At 38.0% G+C, this 19,684-nt stretch overlaps 1 protein-coding gene and 1 pseudogene across 3 annotated transcripts in view; both read left to right on the top strand.

Annotated features, from left to right (window-relative positions):
* The window catches only part of LOC105476688 (oligophrenin 1), a 368,226-nt gene that overhangs the window by 302,223 nt on the left and 46,319 nt on the right, over positions 1-19,684 (top strand). For all 3 annotated transcript variants that reach the window (XM_011732840.3, XM_011732841.3, XM_011732839.3), the window contains exon 19: positions 9,168-9,327. In XM_011732840.3, the coding sequence (XP_011731142.1) occupies positions 9,168-9,327 (160 nt within the window). The remainder of the gene's footprint in view (positions 1-9,167; positions 9,328-19,684) is intronic.
* Positions 4,110-4,200, top strand: LOC112425736 (U6 spliceosomal RNA; annotated as a pseudogene).

Genomic DNA, 19,684 nt, shown 5'->3' on the forward strand with positions numbered 1-19,684 from the left:
GCAAAACAAACAAACAAACAAAAAAAAAAAACAAAGGAAAAGCTTTCTATTCCCAACATTCAATAATCATTACTATTAATATAGTTCAGGTTCTTTAGAATCTCTCTCTCTTTCTCTCTTTCTTTCTTCTCTCTCTCCCTCTTTTTCTCCCTCTCTTTGTGTGTGTATGTATATGTGTGTATGCATTTTTGTATACATATACATGTTTGCATTTTTTTTTACCAAAATGAGATTATGTTGTTCTTTAGTCTACTTTTTCCATTTTAAAAATTTTGACTTTTCCAGACCATATTAACATTTTCCCACTTGACCCAAAAGTGGCCTTTTATATATTTTTGTCCAATCTGGTATTCAATATAGGAACACATTTTATTTATGTCTTTTTTGTATTTTTAATCTAGCACAGAGCTTGTTTCTTTTTATTTATTGTTATTATTGTTATACTTTTAAGTTCTGGGATACATGTGCAGAGCGTGCAGGTTTGTTACATAGGTATACCCGTGCCATGGTGGTTTGCTGCACCCATCAACCCATCATCTACATTAGGTATTTCCCCTAATGGTGTCCCTCCCCTAGCCCCCCACCCCCCAACAGGCGCCAGTGTGTGATGTTCCCCTCCCTGTGTCCATGTGTTCTCATTGTTCAACTCCCACTTATGAGTGAGAATATGTGATGTTTGGTTTTCTGTTCCTGTGTTAGTTTGCTGAGAATGACGGTTTCCAGCTTCATCCACATCCCTGCAAAGGACATGATCTCATCCTTTTTTATGGCTGCATAGTATTCCATGGTGTATATGTGCCACATTTTCTTTATCCAGTCTGTCATTGATGGGTATTTGTGTTGGTTCCAAATCTTTACTATTGTGAATAGTGCCACAATAAACATATGTGTGCATGTGCCTTTATAGTAGAATGATGTATAATCTTTTGGGTATGTACCCAGTAATGGGATTACTAGGTCAAATGGTATTTCAGGTACTAGATCCTTGAGGAATTGCCACACTGTCTTCAACGATGGTTGAACTAATTTACACTCCCACCAACAGAGTAAAAGCATTCGTATTTCTCTACATCCTCTCCAGCATCTGTTGTTTTCTGACTTTTTAATGATTGCCATTCTAACTGGCGTGAGATAGTATCCCATGGCAGTTTTGATTTGCATTTCTCTATTGACCAGTGGTGATGAGCTTTCTTTCATATATTGGTTGGCTGCATAAATGTCTTCTTTAAAAAGTGTCTGTTCATATCCCTTGCCCACTTTTTGATGGGGTTGGTTTTTTCTTGTAAATTTGTTTAAGTTCCTTGTAGATTCTGGATATTAGCCCTTTATCATATGGATAGATTGCAAAAATTCTCTCCTATTCTGTAGGTTGCCTGTTCACTCTGATGATAGTTTCTTTTGCTTGCAGAATCTCTTTAGTTTAATTAGATCCCATTTGTCAATTTTGGCTTTTGTTGCCATTGCTTTTGGTGTTTTAGTCATGAAATCTTTGACCATGCCTATGTCCTGAATGATGATGCTTATGTTTTTACCTGGGGTTTTTATGGTTTTAGGTCTTATATTTAAGTCTTTAATCCACCTTGTGTTAACTATAAGGTCTAAGGAAGGGGTCCAGTTTCAGTTTTCTGCATATGGCAAACCAGTTTTCCCAACACTATTTATTACATAGAGAATCCTTTCCCCATTGCTTGTTTTTGGCAGGTTTGTCAAAGATTAGATGGTTGTTGATGTGTGGTGTTATTTCTGAGGCCTCTCTTCTGTTCCATTGGTCTATATATCTGTGTTGGTACCAGGACCATGCTATTTTGCTTACTGTAGCCTTGTAGTATAGTTTGATGTCAGGTAGCATGACGCCTCCAGCTTTGTTCTTTTGCTTAGGATTATCTTTGCTATATGGGCTCTTTTTTGGTTCCACATGAAATTTAAAGTAGTTTTTTCTAATTATGTGAATAAAGTCAATAGTAGCTTGATGGGCATAGCATTGAATCTATAAATTACTTTGGGCCGTAAGGCCATTTTCAAGACATTGATTCTTCCTATCCATGAGGATGGAATGTTTTTCCATTTGTTTGTGTCCCCTCTTATTTCCTTGAGTGGTAGTTTGTAGTTCTCCTTGAAGAGGCCCTTCATGTCCCTTGCATGTTGTATTCCTAGGTATTTTATTCTCTTTGTAGCAGTTGTGAATGGGAGTTCACTCATGATTTGGCTTTCTGTCTATTATTGGTGTATAGGAATGCTTGTGAATTTTGCACATTGATTTTGTATTCTGAGACTTTGCTGAATTTGCTTATCAGCTTATGGAGATTTTTGGCTGAGATGATGGGGTTTTCTAAATATACAATCATGTCATATTCAAATAGAGACAATTTGACTTCCTCTCTTCCTATTTGAATGCCCTTTATTTCTTTCTCTTGCCTGATTGCCCTGGCCAGAACTTCCAATACTATGTTGAATAAGAGTGGTGAGAGAGGGCATCCTTGTCTTGTGCTGATTTTCAAAGGGAATGCTTCCAGCTTTTGCCCATTCAGTATGATATTGCCTGTGGGTTAATAATTAATAGCTCTTATTATTTTGAGATACGTTCCATCAATACCTAGTTTATTGAGAGTTTTTAGCATGAAGGGGTGTTGAATTTTATCAAAAGCTTTTTCTACATCTATTGAGATAATCATGTGGTTTTTGTCATTCGTTCTGTTTATGTTTCTCTTTCCTGATTTCCCTGGACAGAACTTCCAATACTGTGTTGAATAGGAGTGGTGAGAGAAGGCATGCTTGTCTTGTGCCTGTTTTCAAAAAGAATGCTTCCAGCTTTTGCCCATTCATTATGATATTGCCTGTGGATTTATTGTCATAAATAGCTCTTATTATTTTGAGATATGTTCTATCGACACTTACTTTATTGAGAGTTTTTAGCGTGAAGGGGTGTTCAATTTTATCGAAGGCCTTTTCTGCATCTATTGAGATAATTATGTGGTTTTTGTCATTGGTTCTGTTTATGTGATGGATTACATTTATTGATTTGCATATGTTGAACCAGCCTTGCATCCCAGGGATGAAGCCAACTTGATCGTGGTGGATAAGCTTTTTGATGTGCTGCAGGATTTGATTTGCCAGTATTTTATTGAGGATTTTCACATCGATGTTCATCAGAGATATCGGCCGGAAATTTTTTGTTGTTGTTGTGTCTTCTGCCAGGTTTTGGTATCAGGATGATTCTGGCCTCATAAAATGAGTTAGGGAGGATTCCCTCTTTTTCTGTTGTTCGGAATAGTTTTGGAAGGAATGGTAGCAGCTCCTCTTTGTACCTCTGGTACAATTTGACTGTGAATCCATCTGGTCCTGGGCTTTTTTTGGTTGGTAGGCTATCAATTTCTGCCTCAATTTCAGAACTTGTTATTGGTCTATTCAGGGATTCAACTTCTTCCTGGTTTAGTCTTGGGAGGGTATAGATGTCTAGGAATTTATCCATGTCTTCTAGATTTTCTAGTTTATTTGCGTAGAGGTGTTTATAGTATTCTGATGGTAGTTTGTATTTCTGTGGTATCAGTGGTGATATCCCCTTTATCATTTTTTATTGTGTCTATTTGATTTTTCTCTCTTTTCTTCTTTATTAGTCTGGCTAGTGGTCTATCTGTTTAATCTTTTCAAAAACCAGCTCCTGGATTCATTGATTTTTTTTTAAATGTGTTTTTCGTGTCTCTATCTTTTTCAGTTCTGCTCTGCTCTTAGTTATTTCTTGTGTTCTGCTAGCTTTTCAATGTGTTTGCTCTTGCTTCTCTAGTTCTTTTAATTGTGATGTTAGTGTGTCGATTTTATATCTTTCCCACTTTCTCCTGTGGACATTTGATGCTATAAATTTCCCCATAAATACTGCTTTAGCTGTGTCCCAGATATTCTGGAATGTTGTGTCTTTGTTATCATTGATTTCAAAGAACTTAATTATTTCTGCCTTAATTTTGTTATTTACCCAGTAGTCATTCAGGAACAGGCTGTTCAGTTTCCATGTAGTTGTGTGGTTTTGAGTGAGTTTGTTAATCCTGAGTTCTAATTTGATTGCACTGTGGTCTGGGAGACTATTATGATTTCCATTCTTTTGCATTTGCTGAAGAGTGTTTCAGCAGTGCATATACTAAAATTGGAACGATACAGAGAAGACTAGCATGGCCCCTGCACAGTGCCTTTTTTTTATGATACTGTTTTACCAACAAGAGAAGACCAATTGTCCTGTAGAATGTTACTTCCTAGTTTTGTCTGCTTTCTTCTTTGTCATATATTTCAGCGAATTCCTCTACTTGTATTTTTTGTAAAGTAGAGGTTCTATCTAAAGGCTAGATGGATTCAAGTTAACTATTTGTTGGTTGGAATAGATCATAGGTGATGTTGTATACCATATGCTGCATCATATCTGAAGATGCATAAGATTAGCTGATTCACCTTACTGATGTTAATATTAAGCATTGCTATATTTTTCTACCCTGTCAATGCAAGGCTGGCAGTGTCTGTGCAATATTTTCAGCCAGTCCATATGTCTTTAATACATCTAGGCAATGGTAATTCCTTTTTACCTTATGTTATGCTCATTAACAAAGCCTTTGGTGTTGGTTGGAGATAAGGTTAGCTGAAACTTACAGGAGCTCCTCTGGCTTTTACCTGAGTCTTTTAAATACTCATTAATCACCCCTAGAGCATGCATGTATTCACAATTAGAATACTACTATCATAATTAATATGTTTTAGATTGTGCATGAAAACTAATAAGCACATAAACCAAATTTCATCAGTTCTAATAATACTTTTTCTCAAATTGTAATCTGAATTCTATACACATCTGAAAATCAATGGTTTCTTAAAATTACACTTGTCAGGCAGCAGTTCTGATGTAATTATCATGGCCTCCACATGCATGAACTTGTAATAGCTGCTCATATTGTAGTCACTTAAGTTAAATTATGTTCATTGTTGAGTTTATTTTCTATTTAAAATGTCTTCAAAAATATTACATGATGATATGACGGTGAAATTACTTTTCTTTCTTAGTGGTACATAAATAATGTTGTGCTTGTAACTCATGACTGATGAAATTCATGACATCGTATGGACTTTGTTGAAGTATTTAAAGTAAATGACAGATAATGTAATACCAGTGGAGGAAGCCAAAGCTGTCAGCCCTTAAAAAAAGGCACCATCCTTGGGGAGAGGGACTTGTTTGCTTGTGACACTGATTCACTCTCCCCTGCACTATTGCCTTTTCTTTTGAAGAGCTTTTTATTATGCAAGATTTCAAGTACATATGAAAATAGAGGAGACAGTATAGGAAAGCATTATGTGTCCATCACCCCGCCTTCAACTATAATGAACACATGGCCAATCTTGTTTCATCTATTTCCCCACCCATTTCCCCTCCTCCCATGTTATTTTAAATCAAATCTAAGACATCATATTATTTCATCCATAAATATTTCAGTTTGTGTCTTGAAAAGATGAGAACTCAAGCCAGGCGCAGTGGCTCATGCCTGTAATCCCAGCACTTTGGGAGGCTGAGGTGGGTGGATCACCTGAGGTCCGGAGTTCTAGACTAGCCCTGGCCAACATGGTGAAACCCGATCTCTACTAAAAATACAAAATGAGCCGGGCTTGGCGGTGCACACCTATAATCCCAACTACTTGGGAGGCTGAGGCAGGAGAATTACTTGAACTTGGGAGGCGGAGCTTGCAGTGAGCCGAGATCACGCCACTGCACTCCAGCCTGGGCAACAGAGCGAGACTCCATCTCAAAAGAAAAAAAAAAAAGAAAGAAAAAGAAAAGATGAGAACTCTTTATAAACATAACATTATCACATCTAAAAAGAAATGAGTAATAATGTAATAATATTATCAATTATTCTGTGTTCAAATTTCTGCTTCCTTTTTAGTTTTGTGTTTCCAGGGTGTGTGTGTGTGTGTGTGTGTGTGTCTGTGTGTGTGTGTGTGCATGTATGTATGTATGTACAGGGTGGGAAAGGCAAGCATACTTAATAGATGGTTCTGTGTTCTTCTAACGGGGACATACAGTGTGTGGTTGTCTTTGCCCCCAGTTATTTTCAAGAGCGCAGCTTTCTGAGATTCACTTAATTGTCAGAGCTGGAAGTCCCCTTAGATCACCTAATAACTTCATTTTATAGATGAGGGAACAGATACCTAAGGATGAAAAACGATAGGCCCAGAGACACAGTACTTTAGTAAAAGAACTAAAAATATTGAAGGTAGCTTCCTTGTTTAGGAATCAGAGGGCATACAGTTCTTAGACTCATTGGATGCTAAAGCCAGACCTAAAAGTTCATATAGATAGCCTCTCATTCTGCCAGAGGTCTCAGTCTGGCAGTCTGTTGACAAGGTCCAGACCACAAATATATTTTATTTGTTCCGCAGTGTTTTGGGGGAAAAGTGATTTGGCTTCAACATTTAAAAAATCCAGGTAGTTCACATCAAAGTATACATTTCAGGAAAAAAGAGGATGTTAGCACACTGGATCTGCATGCCCACGTGGCAGCAATCAGTTGGGGTTGAGTAATGGTTTCTTGCTTTGGAATGGGCACAAGCTTCTAATTTACCATAGGCCCCACCACTCCCAAGTGTTTTAACAAATATTATATTAGAGTTACATTAGATGTGACCTGGGAATTTCCCTTTCTTAAAACTAGAAGTAATTCTGTTGATGGTGTGTCTCTAAGTGAGTGGTGGGAAAATGGTGGTCTAGAGAATGTCTGCTTGTTTAAATGTGGCAGCCACTTCTCACCAGGCCCATTTCTCTCATGTAAGTTACCTGCCTTGCCCCTCTAGACATTTAAATTTATGACCTCTAATCTAAACCATGCAATCAGAATCATTTTATTCTGTGCTGGAGACTTCTTACAACCAACCTCAGTAGACTAGAGAGTTCAAGATTCCTTTGCTGTCAAATAACATTACATACTCTTGTTTTTGATTTTATTCATCTTGTTAACCCACAATTTGGGATGTTACTTATCCCCCATACTGGTTTTCAAAATATATAATAAAAAGAGATGCTAAATGCAAAGCAATCTCCCCAAAGAATAGGTGAACTTCCAAATCTCGTAGGAAGGCCAAGAAGGAAGAGTATCCTAAATGGGATGACAAGTAACTCCCATAACAGAGAATCAGAAGGTGGATTTAGCTTAGAAGCGCCCACATAAGAGTTTTGATTTATCCAGAAAAGTTAGACAAGCAGGCAGTGGGATGCAATGGGATGGCTATAAGACTTGGGGAGCAACAAATATGGGCTTGAATCTCTGCCTTGCCATATGACCTTGCCAAGTGCTTTCCTCTTGGTAAACCGAGGCTTCAAAACTAAAATACTCTGCTTTTTGGAGTTGTGATGATTCTGTGAGCTGCTGGGACACTGAACACAGATCAGTTCCTTTCAAAGCTCACAATAGGAGATACACAAGTGTCCTTGTGGTTTAGCCTTTTTGGGTCACTTGATGTTAGCATGGAGATACTTTTCCATTTTAATATCTGAAAAAACTTCTGTCACTAAAGAATAAAGATTAATTGCAGGGGTACTGAAACTGTTAAAAGGAACACATCACCAGCCCAGCAATATCAAAAGCTATGAATGGTCGCTGTTCATTTCCATTTGAATGATGCTCAGCCTTTGTCTAGGGCTTAACAGACTTCACATTAAGATTTGTCTAAGGATTCTGTACACCTCAATTATCCACTCAGTGTTAAGAATCTACCATTCTCTTCTGGGCCTTAGCCTTGGTAGGTATGGAGGGTGAGTGTTTCGGGTAGGCGGTTGGGCTGTTCCTACAGCCAAACTGACCAAAAGAGATTCTTGCCTTTTACTTGGCTGCCTCCAGGACTGTTTGGAAGAGCACTAGGGGAGCTCAATTCCTTTACAAATAATTCATTACTACCTGCTGTGTGGCAGGCACACACACTTGGAAGTTGTTTATCACCTAGTAAGAGAGGCAGATAAGTAAACAGAAAATTGCAACTTACTCTGCTTGCCAGTGGTTTTAGTTAGGATGAGCACAGTGGGCTCTGGTCTCCCTGAAGATATAACGTTATGTGTATCTCCAAGGATAGATAGACATTTTGTGAATGTATGGAGAGGGGGATATTCTAGGTAGAGAGAATGACATGAGCAGAGAGGTATGGGGGTCTGAAACAATGTGGTATAACCAGACAGCCCTAATCCTAGCAGTTTAGTATAACAAGAGTGTCAGAAGTCAGCAGTGCCTGAAGGCTCCTGGAGAGGTAATAATAACAACAGATACTTCCCAGGGTGCCAGGTACCATGCTAAAGCAATTTATCTTTATTTATTCAACAACTCTCTGAAGTGGGTGCTATTTTCCCAGGTGGGAAAGCTGAAGTTCAGAGAGGTTAGAGTGAGTGAACTCACTGTTGCGCAGCTGGTGAGTGGCCGTGTTGGGATTCAAACCCAGCTTCAGAGCCTAAGCTGTAAGTAGGGATTGGAAATAGGGGTCAAGTTACTCAAGTTATGGAAGGATCCCAAAGTAGGAAGCCACTAAAGGGAATTTAAGCAATGAAAGTGACTAGGGATCAGAAAATCTGGGGTTGCAGGTTCTATTCTACAGCTAATTGACTGTGACTTCGAGCAAATTCCTTTCCTTCTTTGGGCCTATGTTTTTTCATCTGTAAAATAAGGAAGATGATCAAGTGCAAATCTTAATGATCCCTTTCAGCTCCTTCAGATTTTTGCTTCTCTAACGGGGGTTGGGAAGGGGCTGATTTAAGAGACTGGTAGGCATTCTCTCAATGTGCTTTGTGGTTCTTTGTACATGCTTTATACTTATGTGGGCTGTTCCTCTTGCTTGGAATGTCCTCTTGCTTCCTTCTTGCCTCTCCAAATAGTATCCCACTAGCTGTAGTCCCTCTCCATATCCCCGCCTGTCTCTTAATTCCTTCAGTGCTGTTAGCTAGGTTAGCTATGTCTAACCACTTTGACTCCTAGTTTTATACTATCTTGTATTCTTTGCTGATTGTTTCCTTTGTAATCTTTTCTTCTAATACATACTTTAGGCTGCTCCTTTCCTTCTAATTTTTAGTTTCTCTTACCCTCTATAGCACCGAACACAGTCTTGTTTGTAAGGGGATACTGGAACAAATTTTGTTAATCTTGCCCCTTTTCTTCTGGCAGTGTGTGTGAGCACAGCAAAGAGAATCTTATGACCCCCTCCAACATGGGAGTGATCTTTGGGCCCACCCTGATGAGAGCTCAGGAGGACACTGTGGCCGCCATGATGAACATCAAATTCCAGAACATAGTGGTGGAAATACTAATCGAGCACTTTGGCAAGGTATGCATTTTCTATTCTCACTCCCTCTTTTCCAAACTTTCCCCCAACTGCCTTTTAGTGCTGTGTCTTCCTCCTTGGCTCACATTGACAATGAAAGGAAATCCCATTATGACACAATGACATTTAATGGTAACTCTTACCCTGGGAAATTCATTCATTCAGCAAACATTGCTCAAGCTTATAACTATATTACTTTCAGACACCATGCTAAATACTGGGGGTAATGAAGAAGAAAAAGTCACTGTCTGTGCCTTTAAGGTGTTAACAATGTATAGTATGGAGACAGATGGGTAAATAGGAAAATGATAGTATAAAAATAGTCTATATACAGTGAAACTGTAGGGGAGAAGATATTTATGTTCTCACTCATTGCTAGTTTCATGGCTGAGACCCCTATAACAAAAGACTGATTAACAAGAGAAAAGTATACAAATTTATTTAATAAGTTTTACATGACACAAGAGCCTTTAGAAATGAAGACCCAAAGAAGCAGGTAAACTCTTGCATTTTTTATACTAAGTTTGATGAAATGGATCATTGTGAAGATTAGTAATTAGAAGACAGAAGGATATGATCTAATGGTAATAAACTTAGGGGGATCTTAGCAAGGCTTGTTTGTTCAGATTCTTCTTGGTGTTTCTGTGTCTTCGAGGATAGGGATGTTCTTTTCCTCCAGTTATAGGGAGGGTACCTCTGGAATGACCTACTTTAGAGGAAGGTCAGAGAATTCTTTTATGGCCTGCTCCGGGGAGAAGGGGAGAAGGCAGAGAAACCTTCTTGCTTCTGCTGTTTCCACAAATGCCAAGGTGCCATATTTTGGGATAGCAGGTCCTGAACTCCATCAAAACTAAAAATAAATCAATACTTATACTTATTTGAAACCCATCTCATTCCAAAAGTATATATGGCAGCATATTTTATATTGCACATAAAATATAAGGCATCGTACGTTATAATCAGGTCAAGTACAAAAGGTAAAACAAAGGTAGAGTCAGAAAATGATGCCCAGAATGAGGTTAAGACAAATATTTATTGACAAATTCTTGTAGACTTGCAACAGATGGCCCTACACTGGGGTATAAGCTTCATAGCAGCTAGTGCCATCCTAGGGAAAAGCATAATTCAGTAAAGAAGGACAGGAAGGCAAAAGCAGCAGGACTTGGTGACTGGAAGTCACCAAGGATGTGGGAGAGGGAGATTTCTGAATCCTGATTTTCTGACTTGGCTGACTCGGTGAATGGGGCTCTACTTCATACATATAAGAATTTCACAATGGGAAAGTTTGAGGGAGATAGAGAAAAGTTCAGTTTGGGACAGGTCACATTTGAGATTTCTGAAAGACATCCAGAGAACAATGCCTCGCGAGCAGTTGACTATGTGAATCTAAAGCAGGGATCAGAAAGCTTTTCCTTAAAGGACCATATAATAAATACTTAAGCCTTTGCAGGCCATGGATCTCTGTCACAACTACTTAACTTTGCCATTGTAGTGAGAAGACAGCCGTAGACAATATGTAAACAGATGGTTGTGGATGTGTTCTAGTAAAATTCTGTTTACAAAATGGGAAACAGGCCTGTGGGCTCTAATTTGCTGACCCCTGTTCTAGAGCCCAGATGTGATAAATTGATAAATCGATTGATTCATCCAACAAATGTGTGTCGAGTACCCACTTTATACCAAAGAGTATATAGTATATACCCACTATATACTATATACTGTTTTAGGAACTCTAGATATCATCTTCATAGAGTTTATATTCAAAAAGAGTAAACAAACAGTATTCAAAGGAAGTAAAGTATGTAATATTTTAGATTATAATGAACATTAAGGAGAAAAGCAGAGAAGGGAAATAGGAGGGGTTGGAAAGTGGTTTTGCAATTTTAAATACAGATAGGAAAGGAGAAAATAAGGAAATGAGGAGAGCCTCACAGAGAAGATGACCTTTCAGCAGACATTGATAGGGAGTAGAGGAATGATTCATTCACCTATCCAGAGAGACAGGATTCTAGGCCGAGGAAATGGTATGTGCAGAATCCCAGAGGCAGAAGTGTGCCTGTCATATTCACAGTACAACAAGGAGGCCAGACTAGCTAGAGTGGATTAAGCAAAAGATGAAATAGGAAAAGATGGGCCTGAAGAGATAATGGAGAGGGACATACTAGATCCTGTAGTGGAGCCTTATAATCCACTGGAAGAATTTTGGATTTGCTCTGCCTGAGTAAGATAGAAGGGGGGCTTTGATCACGGGAATAACAGGATTTGATTTAGGCTTAACAGGCTTATTCTGGCTGCAATGTGGAGAATATGAAGGAAGTCAAAGCAAATCTAGATAAATTGAGATACATACTGTGTTCATGGAGTGGAAGACTCAACATGGTTAAGATGTCAATTCTTTAAAAATTAATCTATAAGTTTAAGGTAATCAATATGAAAATCCCAGCAAGATGTTTTGTAGATAAAGACAAGATAATACTAACATGTATGTAGAAATGGAAAAGAACTGTAAGGGCTAATACAATTTTGAAAAAGAATAAACTGGAGGTAGGTATTAATAATATTAATGCTTACTGTATTGCTTCAATAATCAAGACAGTGTACAATTGGCAGAGGTAATTTGGTAAGTCCTCTTGTCTACTTCTTACATAAACAAATAGAACAGAATAGAGAATCCACAAATAGCCATACAGAGTATGGCCTGATTATTTTTCATGAAGGTACAAAAACATTTCAAGGGAGAGAGGGTAGTCATTTCAATGAATTGTATTAGAGCAATTGCAGCTCTTCAGGTAATGAAAGTGAACCTCAACCTCAACCTCTCATTTTATATAAAAATGAGCTCAAAAAGGATCATACATTTATATAAATCATAAAACTATAAAACTTTTAGAAGATAATATAGAAAACTGTTAGAGCCTAGGACTTATTGAGGAGACATAACACCAAAAACACAATCCATTAAAGAAAAAAAATCGATAAATTGACTTCATCAAAATTAAAAAGTTTTGCTCTGTGAATGACCCTATTAATAAAATGGGAAAACAGCTACTGAGTTTTGGAGAAAATATTTGCAAACCACATATCTGAAGACAAAGGATTAATATCTAGACTATACAGAGAACTCTCAAAGCTCAACAGCACAAAAATTCAATCTAATTAGAAAGTGGGCAAAAGACATGAACATGAAGTATGCATGACAATTAAGTATATGAAAAGATGTTCAAGATCACTAGCCATTAGGGAAATATAAATTAAGACCATGATGAGAGATCTCTACACACCTATTAGAATAGGTAACGTTAAAAATATATATAGTGACAATACCAACTGCTGACAAGGGTACACAAGAACTGGATCTCTCATACACTTCTGGTAGGAATATAAAATTTGGCAACTGCTCTAGAAAACAGTTTAGGAGTTTCTTAAAAACTAAACATGCACTTCTTTAGGATCCATCATTTACACTGCTGGGCATTTATCCCAAAGAAATGAAAACATGTCCACACAAAACCTTTATAGGGATGTTAATTAATGTTTGAAAAAAATTATTTAAAGCATTTTACATATATTAGCACATTTACACCTCATTTCACATAAGAAGAAACCAAGGTACAGAGAAGTTAAGTGACTTGTCCAGGGTCATGGAGTAAGTAAATGTTGAAGCTCAAATTTGAAATCAGGCAGTTCAAATGTATACTTTACCACCTCTAGATCTTTGTTATGTGTCTTGCAAATGGGTACCTGAAGTAAGTGAAGGTGAAGGTCATTATAGATGAGAGAGCTAAGGAACTTTGAGGCAAGAGTTGCTGAAGGGTCATCCACATAGCGAAGATTTTTGATAGAAAATAATTTTCTAATCCTAGCATTTGGTCGTCAGATCATGGGTCTTGTACGCTTGGTTAAGGAGTTTGGTCTTTATCCTGAAGGCAGTAGGGAGCCTTGGAAGCATATTCTGAACATTCATTATATGATGATTCATTGCATTTTAAATGTCCTAATTCATTTATAAGTGGATAAAGGAGTGACACAGCATCTCATCATTAGTATAACAAAATAATTTTTTTGTTTCTATTCTATGCATTTTTTAGGGGCAAATGCCAACTTAAATTTTATTAGAAAATGTGTTGGTTGGCAAATGACCTCAATCCCATTCTAGTTCATAAAAGTGTGATTTTGCTATTCCAAAGCATATTATGTGGCATGATTTGAAGAGCAATTAAATGCTAGTTATCTCTTATTCCCAGGATATACTAGGAGGGCATTTCTATTAACTAGTGGTCAGCTGTTAAGTGAGGTTTTCACATCCTTGTAACCTGTTAATATGTGTTAAGTAGTTGAAGTTCTGACGTTTATGTGATACCAGGGATGTACGCTGACCATGTTTTCCAAACAAAGACATGGTAACCAAGGATCTTTTCTGATTTATGGATTTATTTCAAAGGAAACATCTTACATGGAGATATGAAATGAAATCCCAGTTTATTAAATACTTATCAAGTTATCTTTTTTGAAAAACAGCAGAATGATATGTGGGTGAAAATGTTCCAGAAATTCTAGACCTTATGTAGGTGTAACCTCACAGGGTGGTTGTGGGATTAAAAGAGATAATATGTGTGAGAGCTGATGCCGCTTCACACATATCAGGGATTATATGTTCCTGCCAAGTTGTTCAGTTAATGGGGTAGATTTTTCAGTTGAAATATATAATAATTTCAGTAATGTGTTTTTTTCCATTTACGCTTGCTCTTTAATAGAAAAGGGCTTAAACACATTGGTTTTAAGTTTCTTTGTTATTCCTTTCTTTCAGTCTCTCTTTTAAGAGCATCCAGGGTCTGTAAATACAATGTAAGTGAATCAGAAGAATTGATGCTTAAAGGAATCTATTACTAAGTCTTTCTTAAATTTTTTTTTAACAACTTGAATGATCTTTTCTAAATTTTTTCTTTTCTAAGTTGGAAAATAGGTAAATAATAGAAGATCTATCTCTACACTGATTCCCGAGAACAACATTGCCAATTATTCTGAAGTTCTCTTTCTTCCCATCTCACTTAGCAGTATGTATCAGGGTGCCTGAACCTGATGTTGTTGGCTTGAGGCACAGAGGTAATTTGGACTGACAGAGGAAGGTTGACTTCTGTTTTCTGAACATTTTGTTTTGGGGAGCTGCCAGGAATTAGTGGGGAAGAGAGAGGTCATCTCTGAAGGCAGATCTTAGCAATTTAGTTTTGAGGACAGAGCTATTTCACCTAAGGGAACAAAATGTAGGGTAGATCCATTGAATTTTAGAACTGGAAAGGGACCCTAAAGACCTTCAGGTCCAAGCTTTTCATTTTATATGAAGCCTCTTTTCGCATGCCACAGTAGTGGTAACAGGTTTGCATTTCTGCAGCTCCATTCCTGCTTGTCTACTGTTTGGAACATCCTCTCTCCCCCACAGTTCTTCCCAACCAGTTTATAAAAGAACTCGGATACCAGCCACAAACTTTTACCAGTTGTCTAACTTGTGTTTTGCAAACTCATTTTCTCACCTACACAACCTGGCATCTGCCGTTTTCCTCCTTTATTGCTCCCAAGACCACTCTCAAAGAGCTAGAAAGCAGTGGTTCTGCCCCTGTAGGCTTAGATTTGTATTCAGTGAACATGGAATCAGTGTGGGACAATGTATTTCTAGTTCATTTAGTCCTTTTTGTAATTCTGTGAATGATGGATTGTATTTCCATTTCTGAAATTAGGAAATGGAGGCATTGAATCTAGTAAGTGGCAAAGCTGAGACTTAAATTTAGGTCTGTCAGGTTATGGCTGCCCCTCGGGGAAAGGGGGACCAGTTTTATTGAGATGTGAGCTGTGCTTTTCTTTGCATCATTGATGCTGACTTAGCTGTTCTAGCTACTCCTGAGTTCCCTCCTTATTTCCAGTCTTTCCTTTTTAGTGGGTGGGCGTCTGCTTTTTAATCATACAGGAAGGATCTTGCCTCACTGTGTTAAGTATAGTTTTCTGGGAGAATAGTTGATTATTTTTTGAGATAATTAGAAAATCTATTATCAGTGTATGTCAAAATGGATTTTAGTCTTACTGCTTAAGATATATGGTTCAGGGAAATGGAAGACTGAATGGTATAGTCTTTTCTGCAGACATGGATGGTTGAAAGCAGTTCTTCCTGTAAACTGGCCGGAGAAAAGCGGAGTTATTCTCAGTGTGGAGTTTGTGGGAACTCCAGTGTTGCCTATGTTCCCAAATGGCCAAATGAGACCTAATCCAGGAAAAAAGCCCATGTTGTAGCAATGTAATGGATTTGAGAAGGCAAACAAGAGACCCTGTTAAGAAATGGGTCTTATTTATATACTTTTCAGGCACCCATCTAGCAACCTAGAGGAAACAGACCCTTCCAGTCCTGGTCTGTCTCTCCTTTCTCAAAAAGGTGGTGTTTGTGAATTTCAGTCTGCCACCAGAGGGTAGTAAGAGAACAGATGAATGTGTCCCTCCAACTGATTTCTGGAATAAGATAGATAGATAGATAGATAGATAGATAGATAGATAGATAGATAGATAGATATTTTAAAATATAAGTAAATGTAAATATATAATTATACTTTATAGATTTTACTTATAGATTTATATTTTATACATTTGTATTTTAGAATGTATCTCTATATCTACCTACCTATACACACACACAAACACACACACACACACACACACTTTGGTGGGGGGGGGGGTGTTGGTATGTGTAAAGAGAGAGAATCTAATGAAGCCAAGACTCTACTTCTTCACATTTAATTTCTGAAATGATAAGGTTAAGCTAAAAGTTATTGAAAATAACATTTTTATTATCTGTACATGTAAGGATATTTTCATTAGTCTGTACATGTAAATCTAATATGTATTTAGCTTGGAATTTGGCAAACATTCTCAATTGAATCTGGAGAAAAAATATCTTTAAGTATGAATATTAAGATCAAAATGTAACCTGGAGAAAAAATATCTTTGAGCAGAGAATTACTAAGATTGGGAGATTTCAGATGTATTTATTAGTTGCAATGAATCTTTGAAAACGTAGCTTCAAATTTTCCACCTTGGCTAAGTGGAGATCTTCACACATTCTTCAAATGCCCAGTTATTTATAGCTTTGAAGTGAAGTCAGGCCCTGTTTGAGGTGAATAAGCATGTCCAAACCCAATGAGATAGGATGATAAATGTAAGATGTAGTTGTGAGCTGAGGTTTGCCCCCATGTTCAGAGAGCAGAAAAGATTCCCCTTTTGATTCTGGTCATCCTAAGCATTATGCCAGTGATTCAGAATGAGGTGAAAATACCACTCCTTCCCTTTTTCTGTCTCTAGCTGGGGCTGTAATAATAATTATCACAGTAAAAATGATAGCATTTTTTGGCAGCTTGCTATGTGTCAGACATGGTGCTATACATTTGACACAAAGCATCTCCTCGATTTCTCACAACTTTATGTAGTATTTACTTACAGGTAAACTGAGGTCTACAGAGGTTAGGTTTGTATGGACTATCAAAATCAAATATCTGTTTTTATTTTCTTTTTGGAGGCCTCTAGTGTGTGTGGGTGGCGGAGAATATAGAATCAGAGATTTTTGAGAATTTGAAAATATCTCCAAGGTCATATTGTCCATTCCCCTCAATGGCCAGCGATTTTCTTGTATCATATATTTTTTCCTTTGCTGTTCTCCTTTGAGTGGCCTGAGGTCTCAGGTTGGAACACCAGAGTCTAGATAATACAGTAAGACTGGGGCCAGTGTGCCAGAGGGCCAAATAGGTGTACTTTGGCAGCTAGACTTAAAGCAGACTGAGCTTCAGCAGTCTGGTGATAGGCCAATTCCTATTTGAGAGAACAGGAATCAATGGAGGAGCAATGAGAGATCGGGCGAACTTTTTCTTTGCTCTGAGATTTAGAGACTGAAAGCTGGGTCATTGCCACTTTCTTAGATTAAGACTTCTTACCAAGAACTCTGAAAATGTCCAGGCCACCTCTGTAAGCTCTTCAGATATTCTTAGAGGTGAGAATAATGGAAAGAATGGAAAAATAGCTTTAAACTAGACAGCCCAGGGACTACATCTCAACTTTATCCTTTACTAGCTGGGTGGTCATCTAAACAAGCCAGTTTACCCCCCTGAGCCTTGTTTCCCTCATTTAAAAAAAAATGATACTAATAATTAGACCTACTTCATAGAGTTGCTGGGAGGAGTCAATGAGATAAATGTTTCAAGTACTTTGTACATAGTACATTGGCCACTAAATTTTAGTCCTTGCCCATGCCCTATACCACTACCCCTTTGCTGTATTGACAGGAGATGAGCTCTGTCTTTATGGTGGCATTCCCTCCTAATACTTTTATTAATACCTTGGTATCTACTAAGTCTTTGTAGTCAAAAGGGGCTTTTCTTAGAAGCCCTTATACCGTTCTTTATGGTTATTAAATGATAGAGAAACTCTTTGATTTCCCAACCTAAAAGCATCTTAAGTTGATCTAAAAAGAAGCTGCACTTGGAATCTGCCATGTCATTCTTAGTAGAAAACTCACAATGCATGCTGAGTAGACAGAGATATCCTTAATAGGATCTGATTTTATCTTCTCTCTCTCCCTTGATATTTTTTTCCTGAGACAACTGGGAAGGGGAATGGACAGACAATTAGAACACGGATTACAGACTGGTTAGATATAATCAGTGGAAGTCTACAGCTATTTCCTGCAGTAGGTACTGTTTTTTAGGGGAAATGACACCTGATTGGGCATTAGAACTCTTGGATTCTAGTCTCAGTTCTACCATCTACTAGCTTTGGGGCCTTGGGCAAGTCACGTCCCCCTCTTTGGACATCGATTTTCCCATAAGTATATTGGATGAGTAGGACTAGACAGGATTCTAGAATGTTACATCTAAAAAGGCCTTAAAGGCGATGTGTTTCTGAGACCAAAGACAGCCTTAGTGACAGCCCTTTTATAAAAAGCTGGCTGTTGGTAACAACAGACGTGATACTTTCAAAGTTCTCTACATACTCTAAGCAAACTTGGTGACACACTTGATGTTTAATGTGGTCTGTGCCAAATGCTAAGAGCTCATTATTTTTGACCCTGTTGCCACCTTTGTTTCTAGTGTAGTGAAGAGTATGGTTTTTGCTAATATAGCCAGAACCCAGAAAGCTCAACATAGCCTTAGCCAGAGTGTAAATGGAGACTCAATTGGAAAGCTGGGATTCATCAGGGCCAAGTCTTGTAGCTTTGATTTATAGAAAGGCAAAATGTTTTTTTGTACAATCTGATATTTGCAGCCCTGAAGCGACATCTGGAAAGAATCTGGATAGTTGTTCATTTCTGGCAAGATTTCCAAGGGTTAGAATGAGTCTGGATCTCTTGGCCTTTGGCAATTGGAAATGACCATCTTATATTAAATTTCTTTTCTCTTTCACACCTAAAGACATGACGGAGAAGAATCCGTAAGGGGGTTAATATGTGACCAAACTCAGGCAAGCAGTTTGTTAACCCTCTTCCCAATGGAGGTGATTGCTTGCCTGGCAGTGTCTCAAAGCCCAGCAAATTATCCAGATTTAGTTCCCAGAAGTCTTCAGGAGAGGGATTCCAGGAGTTGGGCTCCTTCCTGACTACAACCCAAAACAACAGCCAAGGCCCATCAGAACAAAATAATATTCCTCAGATATTGAGTTCTCTTAGACCAGGCCTTTAGAATGGCACTTAGTGCCAACCATATGCTCAGAAAACAAATAAGCACTGGTTTGCCCCCAGACTCTACTTTGGCCACCTTCTGGGATATTTTTCTGAAGTCACTATCAAAGACCATGAAACCCTAATTGTTCTTAACCGGTCCACAGAAAGCCAAATCAGTTTGTCCTTTTTCTGGAGTTTTGGAGGGTGGGAAAATAAGTTCTGCCTGATACTGTTTCTACCCAAGGAATTATTTTTAAACTTAAAATGTTTCCTTCTATGGTTTATAGTGGAAAGAGTGTTAGCCTTGAAGTCAGACACTTCTGGGTTCCTATCATAGCCCTGCTTCTTACTATCAGGTGGCCTTGGACAATGCACATTCTTTATTCCCAGCCAAGCCTTTGGCCTCACATCCTCTTTCTAGTCTTCTCCCCAGTGACTTGATCTAGTCTGTCTATGAGTTAGGAATTCCTACTTAATTTTTCAGCTACAGAAGAACCACTACAGTGTCCAGAGGAGGAAAAATGAAGGCCTATACCCTGTCAAGTTCTAGTGATAATTTTTCTCAACTTTCCATTCATTCAGCTTTTTAATTATTCTTTCCTCCCTTAATCCTGTGGAAAGGGGCAGGAAGAGGGATTTATTTTGTGGTTACCCTAATGCATTGGTTGATCAATC

The sequence above is a fragment of the Macaca nemestrina genome, chromosome X, assembly GCF_043159975.1.
Source record: "Macaca nemestrina isolate mMacNem1 chromosome X, mMacNem.hap1, whole genome shotgun sequence".
NCBI classification, from domain to species: Eukaryota; Metazoa; Chordata; class Mammalia; order Primates; family Cercopithecidae; genus Macaca; species Macaca nemestrina.